This window comes from Leucopleurus acutus (genome assembly GCF_964270905.1).
Source record: "Leucopleurus acutus genome assembly, chromosome: 10".
Taxonomy (NCBI): Eukaryota; Metazoa; Chordata; class Mammalia; order Artiodactyla; family Delphinidae; genus Leucopleurus; species Leucopleurus acutus.
This window is the reverse complement of record NC_139153.1, coordinates 79,457,832-79,480,497: the sequence shown is the minus strand read 5'-3', so window position 1 is coordinate 79,480,497 and position 22,666 is coordinate 79,457,832. Positions and strand designations below refer to the sequence as shown.

The 22,666-nt window shown below is 39.4% G+C and overlaps 1 protein-coding gene across 1 annotated transcript in view; it reads left to right on the top strand.

The window, feature by feature from the left end:
• PKHD1 (PKHD1 ciliary IPT domain containing fibrocystin/polyductin) overlaps positions 1-22,666 on the top strand; it is a 433,150-nt gene that overhangs the window by 199,281 nt on the left and 211,203 nt on the right. The window contains exons 45-49 of the mRNA XM_082848479.1: positions 1,513-1,625; positions 3,093-3,198; positions 5,399-5,533; positions 11,463-11,598; positions 15,751-15,997. Of these exons, the coding sequence (XP_082704605.1) occupies positions 1,513-1,625; positions 3,093-3,198; positions 5,399-5,533; positions 11,463-11,598; positions 15,751-15,997 (737 nt within the window). The remainder of the gene's footprint in view (positions 1-1,512; positions 1,626-3,092; positions 3,199-5,398; positions 5,534-11,462; positions 11,599-15,750; positions 15,998-22,666) is intronic.

The window sequence follows — 22,666 nt, the reverse complement described above, 5'->3', positions numbered from 1 at the left end:
TGGGGTACCTTCTCTCACATAAGCCAGGAGTTGAGTACTGTTTGTTTTAAATCATCCTACTTCAGTTTTTCTTCCATACCGACTTTGCTTGCTTCTGTGTGCTTGTGCGTATGTGTGTGTGTGTTTGTGTGTGTGTGTGTGCGCACATGCGTGTGGAACATGTGGCACTCCCAGAGAGGAACAGACTTTTTAAAATCCCCTTCTGTAGGGAGTACAGCTATATAATGACTGCCAGTGGGTCACCCAGGTTCAGAGGGCTGCCTTTAATAATACCTAAAGTCCTTTCATCTAAAAATTAAAGCCAATAAAATATTAGTCTAGAATGGCTGAAGCTATGGGATGAAATGAGTTTGCTAACCTAAGGATAAACAGAGAACAGCTGTGATTCAAAGGGTGTGATTGCGGTCTTTGGTCTTAATCCTTACTCACAGTGTAGTATACTAAACTCCTCGAGCTCTCTAAAAGGCTGGGAGGAAGAGCTCTGTCCTTGAGTGGGTCAGAACTTCCTCTTTCAGTTCTAACCCTTTTCTGTGTCTCATCCCAACGTGCATATCCCTTACCATCTACACTGATATTAAATAACCATTGCAGATAATCTCAGTTTTTTCTTCTGTTCAAAGGATCAGAGAGAAGAACACTCTGTGGAGACTTGGCTTTAGGGACGACTTTGCTCCCGAGTATTTTTTACACACTAAAGAGGAGAGCTTGTATGAAGTGACACAAGTAAGCTTCTCACTGTGGAAATGTACAAGGACGTTTTAACATGAGACGCCAGCTATTGAGGTGGACAAAGTACAGTCCAGTTGAACTGCCTGGAGGAAGAGGAATGAGCATATATATATATTTTTAGATTTACAATGTTGTGTTTAATTTCTGCTGTACATCACAGTGACTCAGTTACACATACGTATATTCTTTTTCATATTCTTTTCCATTATGGTTTATCACAGGATATTGAATATAGTTTTCTGTGCTATACAGTAGGACCTTGTTGTTTATCCATTTTATGTATAATAGTTTGCATCAGCTAATCCTAGACTCCTAATCCTTCCTGCTCGCCCACCCCTTGGCAACCACAAGTGTGTTCTCTATGTACGTGAGTCTGTTTCTGTTTCATAGATATGTTCATTTGTGTTGTATTTTAGATTCCACATATAAATGATATCATATGGTGTTTGTCTTTCTCTGTCTGACTGACTTCACTTGGTATGATAATCTCTAGGTCCACCCATCCATGCTGCTGCAAGTGGCATTATTCCATTCTTTTCAATGGCTGAGTAATATTCCATTGTATGTGTGTGTGTGTGTGTGTGTATATATATATCTATATATCTCTATATACACACACCACATCTTCTTTATTGGAATGAGCGTATTTTTGACCCAAGGTATATCAATATACCTTGGCAGCAAGTAAGTGAAAAGGCAGAATGAGCACATAGAAGAGTGTTTCTTTCCAGCAGCCTTATTGTAATGGACTGACTATGATTTAACTATCCTTAATTTCCATAGGGAAACAGGGTGTGTGCTGCTGGCTATGGCTACTTTTTTCACCTTGTGACCAACCAAACATCCCAAGCTCCACTTCTTTCCTTTACCCGGAACAGTGCACATGCTTGTACGAGGTAACTTGGGGGAAGTTCATCTACATTTTGGGTGTAAGCATTATGGTTTAACATTTTTTTTGCACAACACTCACAGAGAGGGTTGTGTAATGCTTGGCATCCGTGTGAGATTTGATGATGTGTCTGAGTGAGCATCTTGGATCATAAATTTGGTGGTGAAGGGAAGGGAAAGAGAGAGAGGTCACTTGAAGGGGCATAGGACAGAGGGCACCTTTTGTGGCCAGAGGAGAATTCAATAGAGAGATGAATTAAACTCCCAACAGACTGGGGGAACCTGGGAAGCCAGAGTGCCTGAGCTCAGGAGCTGAGTGGGGAGATGAAGTTTGGGGAAGAGGCTCTTTGCCTGTGACTTGCACACTGTGAGATGAGAGGGGCTCGTTCAAAGTCTTTGCTATTTAGAGGATAAGGTCATCTGCTAAGAGCAAGGACTGGGAAACATGGTGGGAACGTGGGAAAAATATGAACTTCAGAATCAGTCAGGCCCCGATTCAAATCTGGACTTTGTCTGAGTAAACTGCCTTTTTTTTTTTTTTTAAAGAGTTAGATCCCTTATTTGTGAAATAGGGACAGATCTCTAGTGAAAGTTTGATGTGAAAATTAGAGATGACTTCTATAACGCACCTAAGAGAACATCTCGAATATGGTAGGAACTCAATAATTGATATAAATAATTCTACTAAACAGTTTATTTATTTATTATTATTATTTTTTTGGCCATGCAGTGCAGCATGTGAGATCTTAGTTCCCTGACCAAGGATTGAACCCACACCCTCAACAGTGAAAGTATGGAGTCCTAACCACTGGACTGCCGGGGAATTCCTCAATATAAATAATTTTGATAGTAGTTATGTTAATAATAGTGAAATAATACTGCAATGATGGGAAATGATAAGGAGAGTGGAATAAGGATTAAGCACCATTGCTCCGCTATGTTGAAGCTGAGGCTAGAATTAGTACATGTGTCATGAAATTATTATTAAGATTATGAAGTTTTTTATCTAGCAGCTCTCAGCAGCCCTGGGATGTGAGGGGAGAAGATATCCAAAATACCATAATGCTAAGGCATTTCAGGGAGAAGCACAAAAGTTGCAGGGATTACAGGGGCTGGTATCTGCTGTTTCAGCAAAGGGGTGGATCTAGAAGGGACTGATGGAAGAGTGAGGCTCGTGTTCTGAAGGGCTAGGCAGGGGTATGCATGCTCCTTGGAAAGGGATGAATCTAGAAGGGCTGAGAGAATGGAATGGGACCATGGCAATCTGTGTCTTGTTGAGATCCAGGAGCAGGTCACAGAGGGTGACAGAAAGGAAAGGCTGAGGGATAGGCAATGACAGTCAGAGAGAAGGCTCGCAGGTCTCCTCTTCACACTCCCTTATTCAGTACCTTTAGTTTTAGATTTTCCAATGAGAAAAAGTGAGACATTTGGAATGCAGAAATTGGCTGAATTTCACTCTTTATCTTTCTTCCTAGGTGTGGCCTCTTTGTATACCCTAAGTTTCAGCCAACTTGGGATAATGGCACTGGTCCCACCCTGTTCCAAAATTTCACGGTTTGGGGAAGTGCAGGTGGTGCCCAGGTACGTTTCTTTAGTTTTTTGTTCTTGTGGTGATTTATTGTGCATTTCTACTTAAAGGGGGATGATTTGCTGTTGGGGGAGCATTGCGATATTCTCACAGCTTTAAGGAGCCAACAGCATCATAGGTGTGTGTGAAATAGTTGTTGCATGAACAGATTCCTAGTCAGCAAGCCAAGGTTAGTTCATTGCCTGTATGGCGATTTTCCAGCAGCTCTAATAGGGAACAACAGAATCATAGAGATTTGCAACCAAGAAAGATCATAGGGGTCATCTGTTCTTCCCCTCACATGCCTATTTAGAGAGAAAAAATTAAGGTTCAGAAAGTAAAGGGATTTGCTAAAGGTCACACAGTTTGTTAGCAGCAAAACCAGGTGCAGAATCCAGACTCCAAAAGTTGTGCATTTGATACCCTAATATCCTGAATAGGACATGTTTCACTTGTAAGGAAAAGTTCTGTTCATCACTGAAACGCAAAAATCCCAGCTCAAGGTGGCATTCTTACCTTCATCAATGAGCCAAATTTTGTCCCATTTTCCTTGAAAGGAAACAATGTTCATGTTATCCATTTAATTTTCATTATTTCAGTGATGTCTTATAAGAAAGCTTTGTATGCTCACTATTACCAGCACCATATAAAAATTATCCAGGGTCACTGTTTGGTGCTACACAGAGAAAATTACATACATTTGGTCTCTGCCACGTAGAAATAGGGAGCCTAAGATACACAGATGAAGAAATATAGCTATAGGGCATTCAGTAAATAGAATAAAAACATATAATTAAGTCACAGTAAGAAAGTTAGGCATTTATTTCACCTATCCAACATAAGGAGAACTATTTGGGAAAGTCCCAAAATACAAAATTGGGTTAGCTAACAGGAAGAATCCCTATTGTATTAAGTATTTTCTTCTCATTAAATTCGATAAAGTACTTTGTTTCCCACAAGCATTATAAATATAGAGGTGACAAATCCCTCTTTTGCAGGGAAGCAATTCGTGCCTTGCAGAGGGCTGATGCCTGTAATTAGGTAACAACTGTTGTCAAGTTATCAGTTCAGATCGTACCCATTTTGTTTACATAAACGTGTCTTCAAAGATCCATCATTTTATAAAAGCTGTCAGCGCATACATAGTGGGAAATGCAAGCTATTCAGTTCTTGAAAATTCAAGCACAAAGACTGATCGACAAGTAGAACCACCATACTGTGATAAATTAAGGCTTCCTTGGCCTTAAGTAATAGGAAACTCCCACTTTAAGGTTACGAACGTAAGCATGACCCTATTGAGTAAACAAAGAGGCCACTGTGTAAGGTTAACTGGTAGTCCTAACAGCACCCTGATTTTCAGGGTGGTTGAGGTGAGGGCTAGGAAAAGTTAAATGTCTTGCCCAAGATCACATAATTAGGTAATATGAGTGCTAGGTAAAAACCAAGGGCTCTGTCCCCCAGGCTAGTGTGATTCAACTCTAACAAGCTCATTTTGTTAATACTTGATCCTTGTTTAGGGCCACTAGCCCAAGCTGTCATCATTATATATACATATAACATATTTTGAGTCTGTAGTCATGCTGAATTACTTATTTCATATTTACAATTTTCTGACAATATTAGTAAACATATACAACACCGGAGGAAAATGTTAAGTACTGGAGTTCTCGGATGCTCTGTTTTTCTCCATTCATTTTGTGTTACTTGACAGTTGCAAGTTTACTAAAGTAAAGAATTCACATTGACCTTTTTTTTTTTTTTTTTTTTGCGGTATGCGGGCCTCTCACTGTTGTGGTCTCTCCTGTTGCGGAGCACAGGCTCTGGACGCGCAGGCTCAGCGGCCATGGCTCACGGGCCCAGCCGCTCTGCCGCATGTGGGATCTTCCTGGACTGGGGCAAGAACCCGTGTCCCCTGCATCGGCAGGCGGACTCTCAACCACTGCGCCACCAGAGAAGCCCCACATTGACCTTTTAATGCATCAATTGTTAGGAGGAGAAATGAAAAGTATAGAGGGGATGTTACCAAAGGGGACTAGTTAGTGCTGACCTCACGGCAACTTTGGGACGCCCGCACAGATATTGATGGACAAAAGCTGCTTAAATATGGTATAGCATGCTTGTTTATACTTCATCAATAATTAAAGAAGCTACAGGAAGTCTGCAAGAAAACCCAAGCCTCAGACCTTTGACATAATATATGCTGTTGTTTTATAGATTTTTAGAAGTAGCAATCTTCACCTGAAAAACTTCCAGGTTTATGCATGCAGAGATTTTGGAATTGACATCTTGGAAAGTGATGCAAATACTTCAGTTACTGACAGCTTATTACTTGCTCATTTTGCCCCCAAGGTAAGTGCCTTCGTGTGATTCTTTTATGTTGTCCATCAAAACACAATCGCATGTGTTGGGTCCCCTGCTAATCCAGGATATGTAATTTAAATAGCATTCTTTAGTAAATCTTGTATTTAATTGGTCAAATTTGGAGGAGCTTTTGATTTGTAACAGTGGTGATGTTTATCATAAAATTCAAATACACACAAGATTTCCATGTTATGTGTCCGTGTACATCACAAAAGCCCTGAGTGGTTCGCAGAACTCATATTTGTTTGCAATTTAGCATTATTGTCCATACAATTCAATAATAAGCCTAATAATTTTAGGGTCATTTACTCTAACTTCACAAGGATTATGAGGTGATTCCAAATTGTCTTTGTGCATCTGTGGTTTGCCAAGTTTCGACATCAACATTTTGTTCATAGAGTTCTTACTCTATTTAGGGTCCCTGCCCCAGAGAAAAAGGTGATATAATTTACATTGTTTGCTTAATATACTATGGTTTCTTATGTGATTCCCTAATACTTGCCTCAGTGTGGGTTTCTACATGATAAACATCAGCCTATAGATGACTTCCTTGCCACTGCATGGCCAGGGGCCCAGAATGTAGGTGAGCCTTAGAGGACTTCGTGGATAAGAAGTACTAGTTCTCAAGGGAAGTCCATGGCTGCCATTGGCTTCAGACCTATAACGGGTCCCCCAAGTTCTTTTTCTTGAAGGAGTTACATGAATATTAGTGTCACATTGTCAGAATAATCATAGATGGAAGGGACCTAGAGTACTTCTGGGGACCAAGGAAAGAGCATTCTCTTTAGTTTGTTTCTGAATGCTTTGATCAACTGATATTTAAATGATAATTATTGACTTTAGTACTCCCTTGACTATTTCATAGCTATAGATACAAACATTAAGGGTAAAAAAATCATTTTCTTACTAAGCTACATTTTCCTATGTTTAATTCTCCGACTTCCTTCATTAATTCTCTTCTGAACCATTCTTTTCAGGAGGGAAAATACCTGCCAGTTTTTCCTTTTCTCTGAAAGGATTACCACCTTGAGAGATTATTCTTCTTTTCAGGTTGCATAGTTTTCGAGAGAGCATGGGACCCAGATTTAGATTCTGTGATACTGGTTGACCCAGGCCCTTAAATGTCTCCGAAATAACCGTAGAGAAGATGCTAAAAATAAAATGCCCATCAAGCTGAGTAAATAACTGTCCTGGCAAATCAATGTCACAACATCCTAACTGATACTAAATAGACATCATAATTCATGGGAGAGTGACATAAGTTAAGAGATAGATTATGACAAAAGGGTGCTTATCATGAGTTAACAAAAAATAATCTCACCCCTGGAGTGTGATTCACCAGCAAGATAATGCAACTGAGGGCTTCTGAGTCTCCTAACAAGTGAGTGCAGAACCAAAGTCCCTGGATGGAAAATGTTAAACAGCTTGTTCTAGGAAAGGTCTAGATCTTGATTAGGCATCCAAATCATAAAACCATGCAACTTTAGAGGTAAATATTATCTAAGAGTTGGTCTAGTTAGAACTCCTGAATTTACAGGTAAAGAAATGGAGGCTTTGGGGAGTCAAATGATAGCCCAAAATCATGCCCAGTATTGTGGAGCTAGGACCACCTGGATATCTTCCCATGCCTGGTCTAATACTCATTTAATTACATATGGAAGATGGCTTTGGCAATAAGCATTTATTAGTGCCTACTCCAGTATTCTCTGAAGTGTTTTTCATTGAAGGCTGGTCCCAAGAGAGACTCTGAGAAAAGAAACATTCTTAGGTTAATTACATACAGGATATGCTGTTTACCATCCCTCCCATCCCCTGAAACTCACATTGCATATTAACACTTTAAAATCTTCACAAAGTTCTAGAGTTAAAAACAAACAAGAAAAATACCTATGAATCTTTAGTTAACACAACATTACTCAGATTTATTTGGGAACCACTTTATTGCTGTATAAAACTGTGTTAATTGTTTTTTTTTTTTTAAAAGGAGGATGCCAAACCTCTCTGTGGTTGTGGGAATCTGATTTTAGCCTCTTTCTTTCAAACCTGCCATTTCTTTAGGAATTAAAATTTTCAGAGAATTTGGCTTAACTATTCTTAGACCTTCCACCCATGTATAATTGGTGACACACAATTATCAGTGAGTCTTTTTAAATTTATTTTTATTAAAAAATTTTTTTTAACATCTTTATTAGCGTATAATTGCTTTACAATATTGTGTTAGTTTCTGCTATCAGTGAGTCTTATTCTAAAACAAACACTAGTTTCTGGAAGAAAACTAAGTTTTCTCTGGAAGAAAAAAGGATTTTTTTTTCTTTAGGCATATTTGTGTATGCCTCATACCCAGCATTACCTTGTTACTGAGATGGGTAGAATAATTTTAAATGAGGATGGCTTTATTATGCAAGAGAAGGAGGTGCGCTAACCATCACTATACATGCTAGTTTGGCTGTGTGGTTTTGGTTGTTGTGCGGTCCTAGCCTTCCAGCTAATTAGCACCCCTTTTCACACTCTTCAGGATGTCCTGATTTGGGTGTAAATTATGTCATCCTACTTTTGGAAGTAACTGTAGGATGGTTGCCTTTTTGTTGTTATTGTAATTAATTCAAGCAGATGATACTACTTTAAAAAAAAGTCTTATTCGGACAGATGCTGTTGGGGATGCTTCATTCTTTCTCCTGTTTGTCTCAGGGTTACTCCTCATCTTCACTTGTGGATTTCTCTTCCTCAGTTTAGACTTTTCATCTTTGTTTGTCTAAATTCTATCGTAGGGCCCCTTCTTCTCTCCATATACTTGCTCTCCCTGGGAGAGATCTCATTTTCTCTAGTGGTTTCAGTTATTACCATCCACATGCTGATGTCTCCCACATATTTGCATTTATTTCCACCATCTTATTTCGTGCTTTCAGTTTGCAACCCGTTTTCTATGTTTCTTTTTTTCTGCTTTTGGAACTTGATTTGTCCTGCATTGAATAATATCTTTTTTATATTTACTCATTCGAACGTTATTCATTCTGTTGTGATTGTTCACGTTGGACTTAAACTTGTGACACACCTGCTCGTCTTCACAAAGTCTTAATTACATCGGCACTTAATTACATGAGCCATGCAAGGACCTTAAACTTCTCTAACTTCTTTCTTCACCCTCCCATCTTATACATTATTTTTCTCTAGTATTGTCCCACTTTTAAAACAAATTGTTTCATGGAGGAAGTACACAAATCACAAGTGAAGAGCTCAATGAATTTTTATAAAGCAAAACCCACGTGCATACCACCCAGATCTAGAAATAGCACATCACCAATTCCTCTGAAACCCCTTCATGCCTGCTCCCAGTTAACCCAACCCCCAGCCCCCAAGCCAAAGGAGAACCATTATTTAGACTTCTCAGACATAGGTTAATTTCAAATCTGTTTTTGAACTTTATATAAATGGAATCATAAATCGTGTAACTCTTCTGTGCCTGGCTTCGTTGGCATAACATTATGTCTGTGAGATTCATCCATGGTTTTATATGTTGCAATCATTTATTCTTCCCATTGTTACGTAGTATTCCACTTTATGGACTCTATCACAATTTTTTAAAGCTATGTTCCTCTTGATGCACATTTGCTTGTTTCCAGTTTTAGGTTATTACAGAGAAAGATGTTATGAACAATCTTGTATATGTCTCTTGGTGTTCACAGGCATGCATTTCTGTTGAACATGTGCCAGATTGTAAAATTGCTGGCTCAGAGTATATCCCTTCAGCTTTAGTGGCCGATGCCAAACGACAAACAACAATTACAAGTATTTAAACTTGTACCAGCAGTGTGAGAAAAGGGTTTCATAGCTAGGTCTTGGAATTTCTCTTGACCAACATTCTGGAGATTTTCTTCATGTCTCTGTAGTATTGGAACTCTTGTTCCTGATTCCCCTGTCTCCCTTCTTTCTGATTTAATTCTCATTTTATTAGCCTGCAGTAACTTTCTTAACTAACTGGGGGTCTATGGAAGTTAAAGATTTTGACCTACAAATGGAGACCCCCTTCTTGGAAGGTTGTGGCTATAGACTACTAGGTTGGAGTTCATTTTGCCTTGACGTTTTGAAGGCAATTCTTCATTGTCTCCTAGCTTCTAGTCTTGAGGTTAAAGAGTTTTTAGATACTCTGTGCAAACCATTATATATATATAGGATGGATAAACAGCAAGTTCTTACTGTATAGCACAGAGAACTATATTCAATATCCTGTGATAAACCATAATGGAAAATAATTTAAAAACCATATATATATGCTGAATCACTTTGCAAAAAGAAATGAGTTTTTAGATACTCTGATTCTAGGTCTTTTATATGTAACCTATTAGTTTTTCCTCTTTGGAAATTTTTAGGGTCTTGCCCTTGTCCCTGGTATTTTGCAATTTCAATATGGTGTACCTTGCTGTGTGGCTTTTTCTTCTAACCACTGTATTAGGCTCTGGGCCAGACTTTTCACTGTGGAAAATCATATCCTTTCCTTCTGGGAAGTTTCCTTCACTTATTTCTTTGATACTTATCTCCTATATATTTTCCTTTTTCTTGAAATTATTATTATTTGGATATTGGCTCTCTAAATTACTTATCTAATCTTCTTAATTTTCTCTCTGATTTCCCACTGCCCCACTGCCTTTTTATCCTACTTTCTAAGTTATTTCATTTTTTCTATTGAATTTATTATTACTGCTCTCCTGTTTTTGTTCTCTTTTTCTTTTCCAAAATATTCCTTTTTAGGCTTCTTCTTGTTTCATGCACATGATATTCTTATTTCTCTGATGTTATTAATGATAGTTTTTAACTTTTCTTCTGATTTCTATACTGGCTTTGTCTCCACTGGGTTTCTTTTCTTCTGTTTGTTTCTTTTTATCACAGTCTTCCATGCTGGAGACCCTTGACAATTTCTGGTGATCCTCAGACAGACAATTATCTTTAGCAGCAGAACAGTGAAGCACTAACAGCTTGATTAGATGGAGTCTGTTGAAGAGATTTTGTGGAAAATCCTGGAAGCAGTTTTTGTTTCTTTTTAGACTTTTTACTATTTATTTTTATATTAACATACAGTAAAATGGACTTTTTTGATATACAATTCTATAAATTTTAACGTATGTGTAGATTTCTGTAACTACCAACACCACAATCAAGATACAGAACAGTTGCATCAGCCTGAAAAAACCTCCCTCTGACTCCGTTTCTGTAGCCACATCCTCTTCTCATGTCTAACCCCTTGGAGGTCACTAATGTATTCTCTGTCACTATAGTTTTTTCTTTTCAACAATCATATAAATGGAATAAGATAGTATGTAACCTTTTGAGACTGGCTTCTTTCGTCCCCGAATCCTTTAGTATTTATCTAACTTGTATTTTATTCCTTGTTATTGTGGGGCAGTATTCCACTATAGGGATCTACCACAGGTTTACCTACTCATTTGCTGAAGGACATTTGAGTTGTTTCCAGATTTGGTGATTGACTACAAAGAAAACTGTTTTAACCATTTGTGTAAGGGTTTTGTATGAACATAAGTTTTCATTTCTCTAAGGTAAACACTTAGGAGTTGAGTTGTTAGGTCAATGTTAAGAGTATGTTTAATTTTGTAAGAAAGTGCCAAACCATTTTCCAAAGTGGTTGTACCATTTTGCATTTCCACCAGCAATGTATGAGAGGTTCATTTATTTCTTTTCCTCATCAGCACTTGGTACGGTCACTATGTTTTCATTTAGCCATCTAACAGGTGTGTAGCATATTTCATTGTGATCCTTTGTCATATATTTGATTTGCAAACATTTTTTCCCAGTCTGTAGTTTGTCTTTTTACTCACTTAATTGTTTTTATTCATGTATTAAAATTGTATTTCATGTGGCCAGTCCCCTTATTGTTCTTCCCTTTTGTCCCCCTTCTAAATCACAGGGAAGCCTGTGTATGTCAGCTGGGATCAAAACCCCCAAAAGGTGGCAACTGACAGTGTCTAACACAACCTTTGTGAATTTTGATCTAACTGACTGTGTGGCCATCAGGACCTGTTCAGGCTGTTCCCGAGGACAGGGTAAGTTGAGTAGATAAGATAGATAGTGAATAAGGTGAGTACTCACATAAATGTGATAAATAGTGGCAAAAGCCATTGTGACTCATTGTTTCTTTTAGTTATAAGATTGCATTAGTTGAAACTGCTGCTCAAATCTCCTAAGAGAAATTCTAGAGGAGGCCAGGTGCTCCCAATGTGGCTCCTGCAGCTCCCCAGTCTTTCCCTATATGGTGCCTGTCACACTCTATGACTATGGTGCCATGTCTCTGCTGGACTCTGAGCTTCATAAAGGCAGGGATCACATCTTTCTCTCTCTCTTTTATTGAAGTAGAGTTGGTTTACAGTTAGTTTCAGGTGTACAACATAGTGATTCAATATTTTTATGGATTATACTCCATTTAAAATTATTACAAAATATTGGCTATATTCCCTGGGCTCTACAATATATCCTTGTAGCTTATTTATTTTATACATACTAGTTTGTCCCTCTTGAGCCCCTCCCCCATCTTGCCCCAACCTAGCCACCAGTTTGTTCTCTATATCTGATCACATCTCTTTTGCTCAGAGTTTTATCATTAGTTAACTAGTAGCCTGATGCCCAGTAGGTTCATTGATTAAATCAATGAATGGAACTGGATGGATAGACATATGGATATAAACTAACACACATGCAAGCTTTCCTGAAAGAGCCAGAGTTCAGGTACTTTATGTTTGCAACAGCCCAAGACTTGTTGTATGCACCATAGGAATTCTTGTCCACTTGTTAACCACATCTCAGAGGCAGTGAGAAATACCTTGGAGAACTCATGGGCCAAGGTGAAAAGAAGCAGAGAGCAATCTAGTTGATTTCATCATTGTAAACAGACAAACCAAGTGATTCAAGTAAACATGCTCTTGTGGTTTGAATCACCAATTTAGATAATTGTTTGTTTTTTTAAGTAAATGAATAATCAGCAAGTTTCCACTGTGCTTTTTTCCACCCTCCCACCCCTCCGCCCCCCCGCCATAGGCAGAGCTAAATATTGTTTTTACTTGGGTGGCATCTGAGTTTAAGATGGTAGAAATAATAATGGGAATAAAAAATGCCTTATGGCAATCACTTCAAATCATAATTCCTCAGTCATTTAATAGCTTCACTGTTTCATATCATTCATAAGACACTGAAAAAAAAGCACCCTGCTCCTTATGAGCTCTAATCTCTTCCCACTGGATGGTCTGGGCAGAGCCATCTCCTTCATTTGTTTAAAAATTGTCTAGTCCAGGTTCGGTTTAAGGAACTGGGCAGTGCAGAGATGAAAAACACATAGTTCTTGTCTTCCAGCGTCTCTCCATCTAGGCACAAAAATAAATGTCTAAGCCAGCGATTGTAATAGTGTGATAAGTCCAGTACTAGAGGATTGAGCAAGGTCAGTGAGGGGAGCAAGGTAAGGGGTCAGGTAAGATTTCATCATAGAGTGCCTGGAGCAGGATTTAGAAAGGTGAAGAGAAGTTTGCAAGGAGGAATAGGCAGAGAAAAGTTTCTACGTATTAGAAACAGCATATGCAAAAAAAATTCCAAAGAGCAAGTTATGATTGGGGAATTGCAAAGAAATCCAGTATAACTGAATTGTAGAGCTGCTTGTGGTATTAGATGAACTACAGAAGTTGCCAGAGGTGGAATCGTGGCATCTTGAATGTGTGACAATTCAGTCCATGGACTCTACTGGGATGAGAATGAAAGCATTAGGGCCTCTCTTTGTATCAATATTTTATTTTAAAATTTTCCTTTTTTGGTGTATTTTATAAGGTATATAATATAGTAATATGGTAGCATATATACTAAGAGATGTGTACTGAATTTTTAAATTTTAATGACAGGAAGGTTAGTATTAGACCACTGCCATCGTTTCTTCCTGGGCAACTGGACTGGCAACAGAATCACAGTGAATCACATGGAGGTGGCATGAGGGAAACCCTGCTAAGAAGTGTAGCCCTAGAGCTAGTATTTGAAAAATGTTACTGTTACTGTTACTATCTACCCACATGATTGATTGAATATTGCTTTTGAGGGTAAATGATTAAAGTATAAATCTCATAAAAAGTGGGGTTCGGTTTGCCGTAGAAGAACTAGAGCAGAAAGATGGAGAGACTAACCCACAGCAATTTTAGCATTTAATAATTAGTCAATTGGACAGCTACATGTAAAAGTATGAGATTAGATCACTCCCTAACACCATACACAAAAATAAGCTCAAAATGGATTAAAGACCTAAATGTAAGGCCAGAAACTATCAAACTCTTAGAGGAAAACATAGGCAGAACACTCTATGACATAAATCACAGCGAGGTCCTTTTTGACCCAACTCCTAGAGAAATGGAAATAAAAACAAAAGTAAACAAATGGGACCTAATGAAACTTAAAAGCTTTTGCGCAGCAAAGGAAACCATAAAGAAGACCAAAAGACAACCCTCAGAATGGGAGAAAATATTTGCAAATGAAGCAACTGACAAAGGATTAATCTCCAAAATTTATAAGCAGCTCATGCAGCTTAATAACAGAAAAACAAACAACCCAATCCAAAAATGGGCAGAAGACCTAAATAGACATTTCTCCAAAGAAGATATACAGAGTGCCAACAAACACATGAAAGAATGCTCAACATCACTAATCATTAGAGAAATGCAAATCAAAACTACAATGAGATATCATCTCACACCAGTCAGAATGGCCATCATCAAAAAATCTAGAAACAATAAATGCTGGAGAGGGTGTGGAGAAAAGGGAACCCTCTTACACTGTTGGTGGGAATGTAAATTGATACAGCCACTGTGGAGAACAGTATGGAGGTTCCTTAAAAAGCTACAAATAGAACTACCATATGACCCAGCAATCCCACTACTAGGCATATACCCTGAGAAAACCATAATTCAAAAAGAGTCATGTACCAAAATGTTCATTGCAGCTCTATTTACAATAGCCCAGAGATGGAAACAATCTAAGTGTCCATCATCGGATGAATGGATAAAGAAGATGTGGCACATATATACAATGGAATATTACTCAGCCATAAAAAGAGACGAAATTGAGCTTTTTGTAATGAGGTGGATAGACCTAGAGTCTGTCATACAGAGTGAAGTAAGTCAGAAAGAGAGAGACAAATACCGTATGCTAACACATATATATGGAATTAAAAAAAAAAATGTCATGAAAAACCTAGGGGTGAAACAGGAATAAAGACACAGACTTACTAGAGAATGGACTTGAGGCTTGGGGAGGGGGAAGGGTAAACGGTGACAAAGCGATAAAGAGGCATGGACATATATACACTACCAAACGTAAGGTAGATAGCTAGTGGGAAGCAGCCGCATAGCACAGGGATATCAGCTTGGTGCTTTGTGACCGCCTGGAGGGGTGGGATAGGGAGGGTGGGAGGGAGGGAGACGCAAGCGGGAAGAGATATGGGAATATATGTATATATATAACTGATTCATTTTGTTGTGAAGCTGAAACTAACATACCATTGTAAAGCAATTATACTCCAATAAAGATGTTAAAAAAAAATTAGTCAATTAATGTTATGTGTCATCATTTCCCACTAGACCACAATTTCTCACCCTTGGCACTATGGCATTTGGGGTTGGATAACTTTTTTTTTGGCTGCACAGAGCAGCATGGGGGATCTTAGTTCCCGGACCAGGGATGGAACCCGCACCCCCTGCAGTGGAAGCATGGAGTCTTAACCACTGGACCACCAGGGAAGTCCCTGGATAACTTTTTGTTGTGGGAACTGTCCTGTGCATTATAGAACGTTTAGCCTCGTCCTTGCCTCTACCCACCAGATGCTCGTAGCCCTGCCATCCACCCAATTGTGACAGCCAAAAATGATTGCAGGTGGTGCCAAATGTCCCCTGGAGGGCAAACCACCCCCGGTTGAGAATCCTTGCCCTAGAATACAGGCTGCATGAGGGCAATGCCACTACTGTTCCTGTTTCCCTCTCTCTCCAGTACATAGCACAGAGCCTGGCATATAGTCAACACCTAGGATTTTTGTTTTTTCTTGAATAAATTGAGTGGATTGTGAAACTGTATAAATATGCAATTTAGAATACTGAAAATATCCCCGTGAGTACAGTTGCCATTTGTGATCATATTCTTTGGTGTCACTGCATCACAGTCTTTCTTCCAATTTATAGGTGGATTTACTGTCAAGACCAACCAGTTGAAGTTTACAAACTCTCCAAACTTGGTAGCATTTCCATTTCCTCATGCAGCAATTTTGGAAGACTTGGATGGGTCTCTGTCCGGGAAAAATAGAAGTCACGTTCTTGCTTCTATGGAAACCCTTCCAGCTTCTTGTTTGGTCAAGGCCAGGTTCAGTCAGCTTGTCCATGGAAGTGTCTGTGAGGAAAATGTTCTCTTCCATCGTATGTCTATTGGTTTGTAAGTTGAATTAACTCTACATTTTGGCTTGTCAATGCACATGCATATATCATCCATGCTGTTGATATTTATAGAAGCGAAATTGTTTTCCGGAATCTTCTGGAAGTATTTAGTTCTACAAAAGTGATGTGGGGATAATTTTGACAGCTGTCAAATCATAAGTTTACGGTAGTTTTAGACTGATTCAAATGGCAGCTAACTTTCAATAACAATGGACCAGGTCTCATAGCCCTTGACCTCTTATTGGCATTTTGAGCTAATAGCTTCCTCTTGAAAAGACTTGCAACCAACAGAGAATTTGAAATATATTTAAATTAAGAGGATTATTAAAAATTCCAGTAATGTCCATTCTCATTTATGTACACCTACTCCCCCTGAGCTCTTTTTAAGTGTTCAGTATGCTCCAGGGAAGCAGTTGCTGATGCCTCCCTATTACTTGCAAAGTTGCTTCACCCCAGTACATTTTCCTTGTTAATTTCATGAACTATTGGATTTGTACAATACATTTCCTATTAATATTGGAGCAAGGACTCCTTGGTTATGCTACCCAAACTACCATTAAGTCAGCACCTGGGCTGTTTATAATGCATAATAGGATTGCTTCTGCCCTCTTTAATTTCCAGGTAAAGATTGCTGAGTGTCCAGGGTTCTATCTTTTACCTATTTCAAATGCATTATATACATTTAGCCACACTTCTTTCCTTTTGTTTTGTGTCCTAACTGCATGAATATTAAGTCAAGTGCTTCAGCCAGATCATGCTGGCATCTTATTTAAACGGGTAAACTCCAGGGAGTGAGCCTATATGGTCAGGATTGCACTAAGTCTGCATTCTGAACGCATATGGCATCAGTATCTTGACATTCTGTTTTAGACACCTTAGTAATATAATACCCTGCTAGCATTGAATCATCTGAAAATGCTCCACTTTTGCTTTCCAAACTGTTTATTATTCTATCTAATGTTAGTGGACCCAATTCCAGCGAGTAAAGTAACAATGTGGAGGGATATATTTTCATTTCTAACCATTTGGATTATGCAGAGCTGCCTTTTCTTTTCATCCTTAGGAATGCATCCTGATTTTTATCATTTTAGTGATTTTAACAAAGCTGTTTTTAATGAGCATTTTGAGCTTTATTGAAGTTAGCGATTTATTTCTTATATGCATTTTTTCCAAATGAGGAAAATTAAAATAGATTTATGTAGTTAAAAAGAACATTCTGTGCTTGCATGATATTGATTTCTCTGTGTTGTTGATATTCCTTTTTTATGCCTTACTTGGAGACCTACTGGGAGACTGTGTCTTACAGAGGTGTTTAGTGGCATTAGAAGGCTCTGCAGGTGTAATCCTCTGAACATCTGCTCTTGGAGAATCTTCGGACAGGATAATTAGGTGCTTACCTAGGCAGCAGGTCATGATCCCAGCACTCAGGGACTGACAAGGTCAAAAAGATAATAATCCTGATACTGTATTCTAAGTAGATTCAAAAGACTCCTACTAGGGTGAAAAACTTGCCTTGGTTTGTTTGTAATTTTCTTGGTTTTAAAATAGAAAACCTCGTGTCCCAGAAACCCCTTGTCTTGAGAAAACCAGGATGGTTGGTCACCCTACTCCCTAGGCTTCTATTTAAACATTTTCAGGTTGATTCACAGGTCTGCGGACACGTGCTCAATGACCCCAAATTCACCCCAGGGGAGTCTTAGCACACTCCCAATTATGAGCCTCTTAGCCTTCATGTCCTTATCTCTAGGGTAAGGTGGTTGGGTTAGATGATCTCGAAGGCCTTGCTAGTCAGACTGCATCAGTGTGGCCTGGGATTAGACTTGGGAATCTCAGACTCACCGCAGAGGTTCTGAGTCAGGACCCACAGGGGATTTATACTCAAGGTTTAGAAGCACTGCCCTAAGGTCTTTCTAACTTGAGCTTTCCAGGATTCTATCCTCAGCTATTTGTGTTCAGTGACTTGATCTCTGTCCCAGAGCATTATAACCTCATTAGGAACATGTCAGAGCTAATGAGCAATTTGAATTCTGCGTAGATACAAACTTTGCTGCATTTCATGGAGAAAGGATTAATTTGTTGTGCTATTTGCCCTGGAGCACGCACCCTAAGAGTTGATTTACAAAGCTCTCACGGTCCCCATCTTTTGGGGTTGCATGTTGATGGAGATCTGATGTGGCACAAGGACCCTGCCCTCTTCCCTTTCAACTCTTAGCCTCCTCCTGCCTCCCTCAGCCCAGGTCCCCAGAGGGCAAGGCGTGAGGGCTACACAGCTGTTTAATGGGGCACCTCTGCCCCCTAACCAGCAACCGAGTGCTTGGAGTGTGATCTCCTCCTTGGAGGCCCCTTCTGGTTCATGTTCACTATAAGTTCCTTGTTTGACATTGGCGACCTCCCCTCACTACCTTTTCCAAGAGTGATGGGTGCTTACATTGTGGCATTTCCGGTTTTGTACCTTCCTCTGACTTGACCTTGCAGTTGGGTTGACTGAGGCTTAAAAATGTTTGAAGTTGGTAATAATGTTTAATATTTAGGTGAAGGAAAGATTCCCACCCTCTGCAAGGCAGAGTCCAGTTTCTGTTTTGCTAAAATGATGACACGCTTGGTTTGGGTGAGTTCTCTCTCACTTGCCAGTTCTAAAAACGTGCTTTCTTTAGGGGCCACAGGTACTCAGCATAGCGTTCCTTTCCTGGCTTCCAATCTCATTCTCCCAGTCCCATCCTTCCTGATAAGACTGGAAAGCATTAGCCCTATCAGTGTAAGTCAGGACCTCATTTCAGAAAAATGTCAGGCACGTTTCCCATAGAGGCCTCATAATGGCAACGTGCCTCACATAGTTCCTGGATTTACTGATCCCACATTTCTTATGTCTAGAGATAAATTACCTGGAACGAGGATCATGTCACCAGTGGATTTCTGTGAGCTCCTTCTAGACCTCCTTTGTAAGTTCGTCTCCCTGCCCCTTAAATGCTAGTGTTCCTTGGGGTTCTGTGAGAAGCTTTCCTCACACATCATGCTCTTCCCAAGTGATCTGGATTATTCCACAGCCTCAGTTAACAGTCACTGTTGATTCTAGATTTTTTTCCTCCAGTCTATATTGCTTTATTGAATTCCAGATCTATTTATCCAACCTGCCCTGCACAGTATTGAAGTCACTCGCCACAGGTGGCTACTGAACACGTGAAATGTGGCTCGCCCAGATGGAGATGTGCCATAAGTTTCAACTATACACCTTATTTCTAAGACTTTGTATGAAAAAAAAGAATGTAAGAGAGCGCAACAATTTGTTTATATTGCTTACGTTGAAATGATAAGTTTTGAATATATTGGGTTAAATATATTATTAAAATTACTTTCACCTGTTTCTTTTAAATTTTTCCTTGTGGCTACAGTAAAATTTAAGATTCTATGTGTGGCCTGCATTTATGGCTTGTATTATATTTCCGTTGAGCAGCTACGCTTTCAGTATTTCCACTAGAGTATTCAACAGCCATCTCAAACTCAACTTGTCAAAACTGAACGTATGGTCTTTATTCCTTGGACCTATTCCTCCCTCGGTGTTCAGAATCTCTGGGTGTTCAGACAACTGATTCAGTTATATCTAAACCAGAGATGGGAGTCATCCTTGACTCATCTTCTTACTTATTCCTCACAGAAATCACCTACCAAGTCCAGCCCATTTTATCTCCTAAAAAATCTCTCCTGAGTTTTTCTACTTCTCTCTTTCCCAGCTACTCTAGTCCAGGTTGACACTGCCTCCCACCTGTATAACCACAACAGCCTCTTAGCTTGCCACCTTGCTGCGATGCCATTCTTAAACTTTTTGAGGCTTTGTAGATCGGATCTGGTCTTGCCATCCATGCATTTCTTTGTAGAAGCTTTGTCAGGGTTTCCCAGTGCCTCCCGATGAAAGCCTGCCATTTGTAATGTCTTGTGGGCACTTCGTGACCTGCTCCTGTTTGTACTTCTAGCATCATTTCTCAATGCTCTGCCCTCCCTTCCCTGCATTTTATGCCTCAGCCATACTCAACTTCTTTGTGCTTTTCAGCCCATAAGGCTCAGCTTCCATGAACTCAACATGAAGGTTGTTTTCTCTGGTAAGCTTCCCCGAGCTTTCTGTACAGCTTTTGTATCCCTGCTGTGTGCTGGCTCTCTATACTTGCTCTAACCAATACTCATAGCTCCTACATAGCTTTATAAATTGCCCCTCCCTCCTCATACATGGTAAGTAGGGCAAGGATAGGGTTTTCTGTTTGTTTGTATTATGGTGCCCAGTACCATGTTGAACATATAGTGACTCAATAAAATTAGTATTGAATAAGTGAATATCATTTAAGAAATTGTGGACTCCCCCAAATCTTCCTGTAGTGTCCTTATTGTCCATTTCTCTCTTAGGACATATTTATGAGGAGTCCACAGCCCTTAACTTTTCTTTAGAAGATCCAGGATTAAAATACTATCCTCAGTCTTTGTTTCTAAAATTCCTAGCAACATCAAATACTTAAGAATATCCTTTCATAATGTCTTCTGGGCTTTTGCTTGCCCGGGGCTGTCAGTTGATCAGATGATTTATTTTAACAGCTGATTTCTTCTCCACTCTGCCCCTACCCCACCCACCGAATCAGCAGTTTGCGTACATTTGCAATCCTTTTCTTTTCCTGGTGGTATAGGTGCATAGAATTGTGATGGGGGGAATGAGAATGAACTTTCACAATCACCATCTGGGAATTATTTGTTTTTTGGTTTAGAGCACTCTACAGCTCCTTCAGTTGACATAGATTTATTCAAATGTCAGTAAATCAAGCCTTGATCTGTCTTCCAATTATGTACTGAATTGAATGTGGGGGAAATTAAAAGAGTTTACAAGATGTTGTAGGTTGGCCAACCAGTCCTTCTGAGTTTTAATAGGAAGTACATAAAAGAAAGTCAAGATACATGCATATGTTTGAAATTATTTTTCAAAGGCTGAAGAATAGAGAGGTAATTAAGAATCATTTGTGGGCATAAATCATAGCCCACCCTCCCTCCACCACTTCCTAAGTATGTTCCTGGACAAGTTACTTCACCTCTTTCTGCTTCAGTTCTCCTATCAGTAAAATGAGCCAAATGGTACTTAACTCACAGGGTCGTTGTCTGGCATGTAGTAAGTGCTCAGTAAATGTTGTCTTTCAAAAGTCTCTACATTTATGAATGGTCTGATGAACCTAGGGGCAGGACAGGAATAAAGACGCAGACGTAGAGAATGGACTTGAGGACACGGGAAGGGGGAAGGGTAAGCTGAGACGAAGTGAGAGAGTAGCATAGACATATATACACTACCAAACATAAAACAGATAGCTAGTGGGAAGCAGCAGCATAGCACAGGGAGATCAGCTCGGTGCTTTGTAACTACCCAGAGGGGTGGGATAGGGAGGGTGAGAGGGAGACGCAAGAGGGAGGGGATATGGGGATATATGTATACATATAGCTGATTCACTTTGCTATACAGCAGGAACTAACACAACACTGTAAAGCAACTATACTCCAATAAAGAAGTTTAAAAAAAAAGTCTCTACATTTATGATTGACAAAATAACATATAAACTTACTACTAATAGAATAAAATATTATAGATGATTACGTTTCTGAGAAGCAAATGCCTGGCAAGGGAATTAAGTTTGCTCAAATGAAACTTAATCCGATTCTTGAAAAATAGGGAACACTTTCCAATAGCCACATGACATTGCACTTATCCAACGAAATATCCCAGAAAGTCGTGGAATCTGGAGTCTTTCAGGACACAGTTTATGATTCATTGTGCCCCAAAGCTTCTGTTTCTCTCTCCCTATTTCTCCTAGAAAAGAAAAGGCTAATGTTGCTGTTGATCACCTTGATTCTTAGATCCTGCTGAATATCCTTCCCTGTAGTGCTTGCGCTCAGGGTCTACCTATGGAACTGCTCTTAATGTGTCAGTGTTCAGAGTACAAGGCACCCCCTGCCTCTATGAATGCAAAAGTAAAGAAGAGTTGAAATGGAAATTGTGGCCAAGCTTTTCCTTTAATAATCACCTAACGCTCCTTCCTAGGGATAAATAGGCATAGCATCACTAATGGTATCTTTTCAGTTCTCAAAAAAACCACATGTGAGACAGGAAAATTCCAAGAAGTTTTATCCGCTTTCGGCAGCAGAGGTTACAGCATTAAAATAGAAAAAGATCTAAACATCAAAATGGAGCCCAAACTGAGGAATATCATCAACAATACTCCATGGTTATTAAATTTCATGAATAACAAAGGGGTCCAGGGGTGTGCTGGTACCTGTTTTACAACTAGCTTTCTAGAATAAAGACCCTGATTTGTAGCATTTGCTTAATTCCGTGGTGAAAATACTCTCACACGATCTGTCCTGATATCACTGAATACGGAGTTGGGAAGAGGGGCTGATGGTGAGCTCATGAGGGGGAGTCTGTCAGCCCCACCAGCACCAGGTGTGCATATATATAAAAGAGAAGGTAGGCTTTATAGTCTAACTCCCTGCTAGATGCATACAGTTGTTTTTCAATATTCCTGACAAGTAGTTGTCTACCTTGGAGTTGTGTAGCTCCAAGGATGGTGTTTTCATGTTCTGAGATAGCCATTCCAGCTGTATTCCACAGATCAAGAAAGAGATGCAATAGTATGTGAAGGATAGA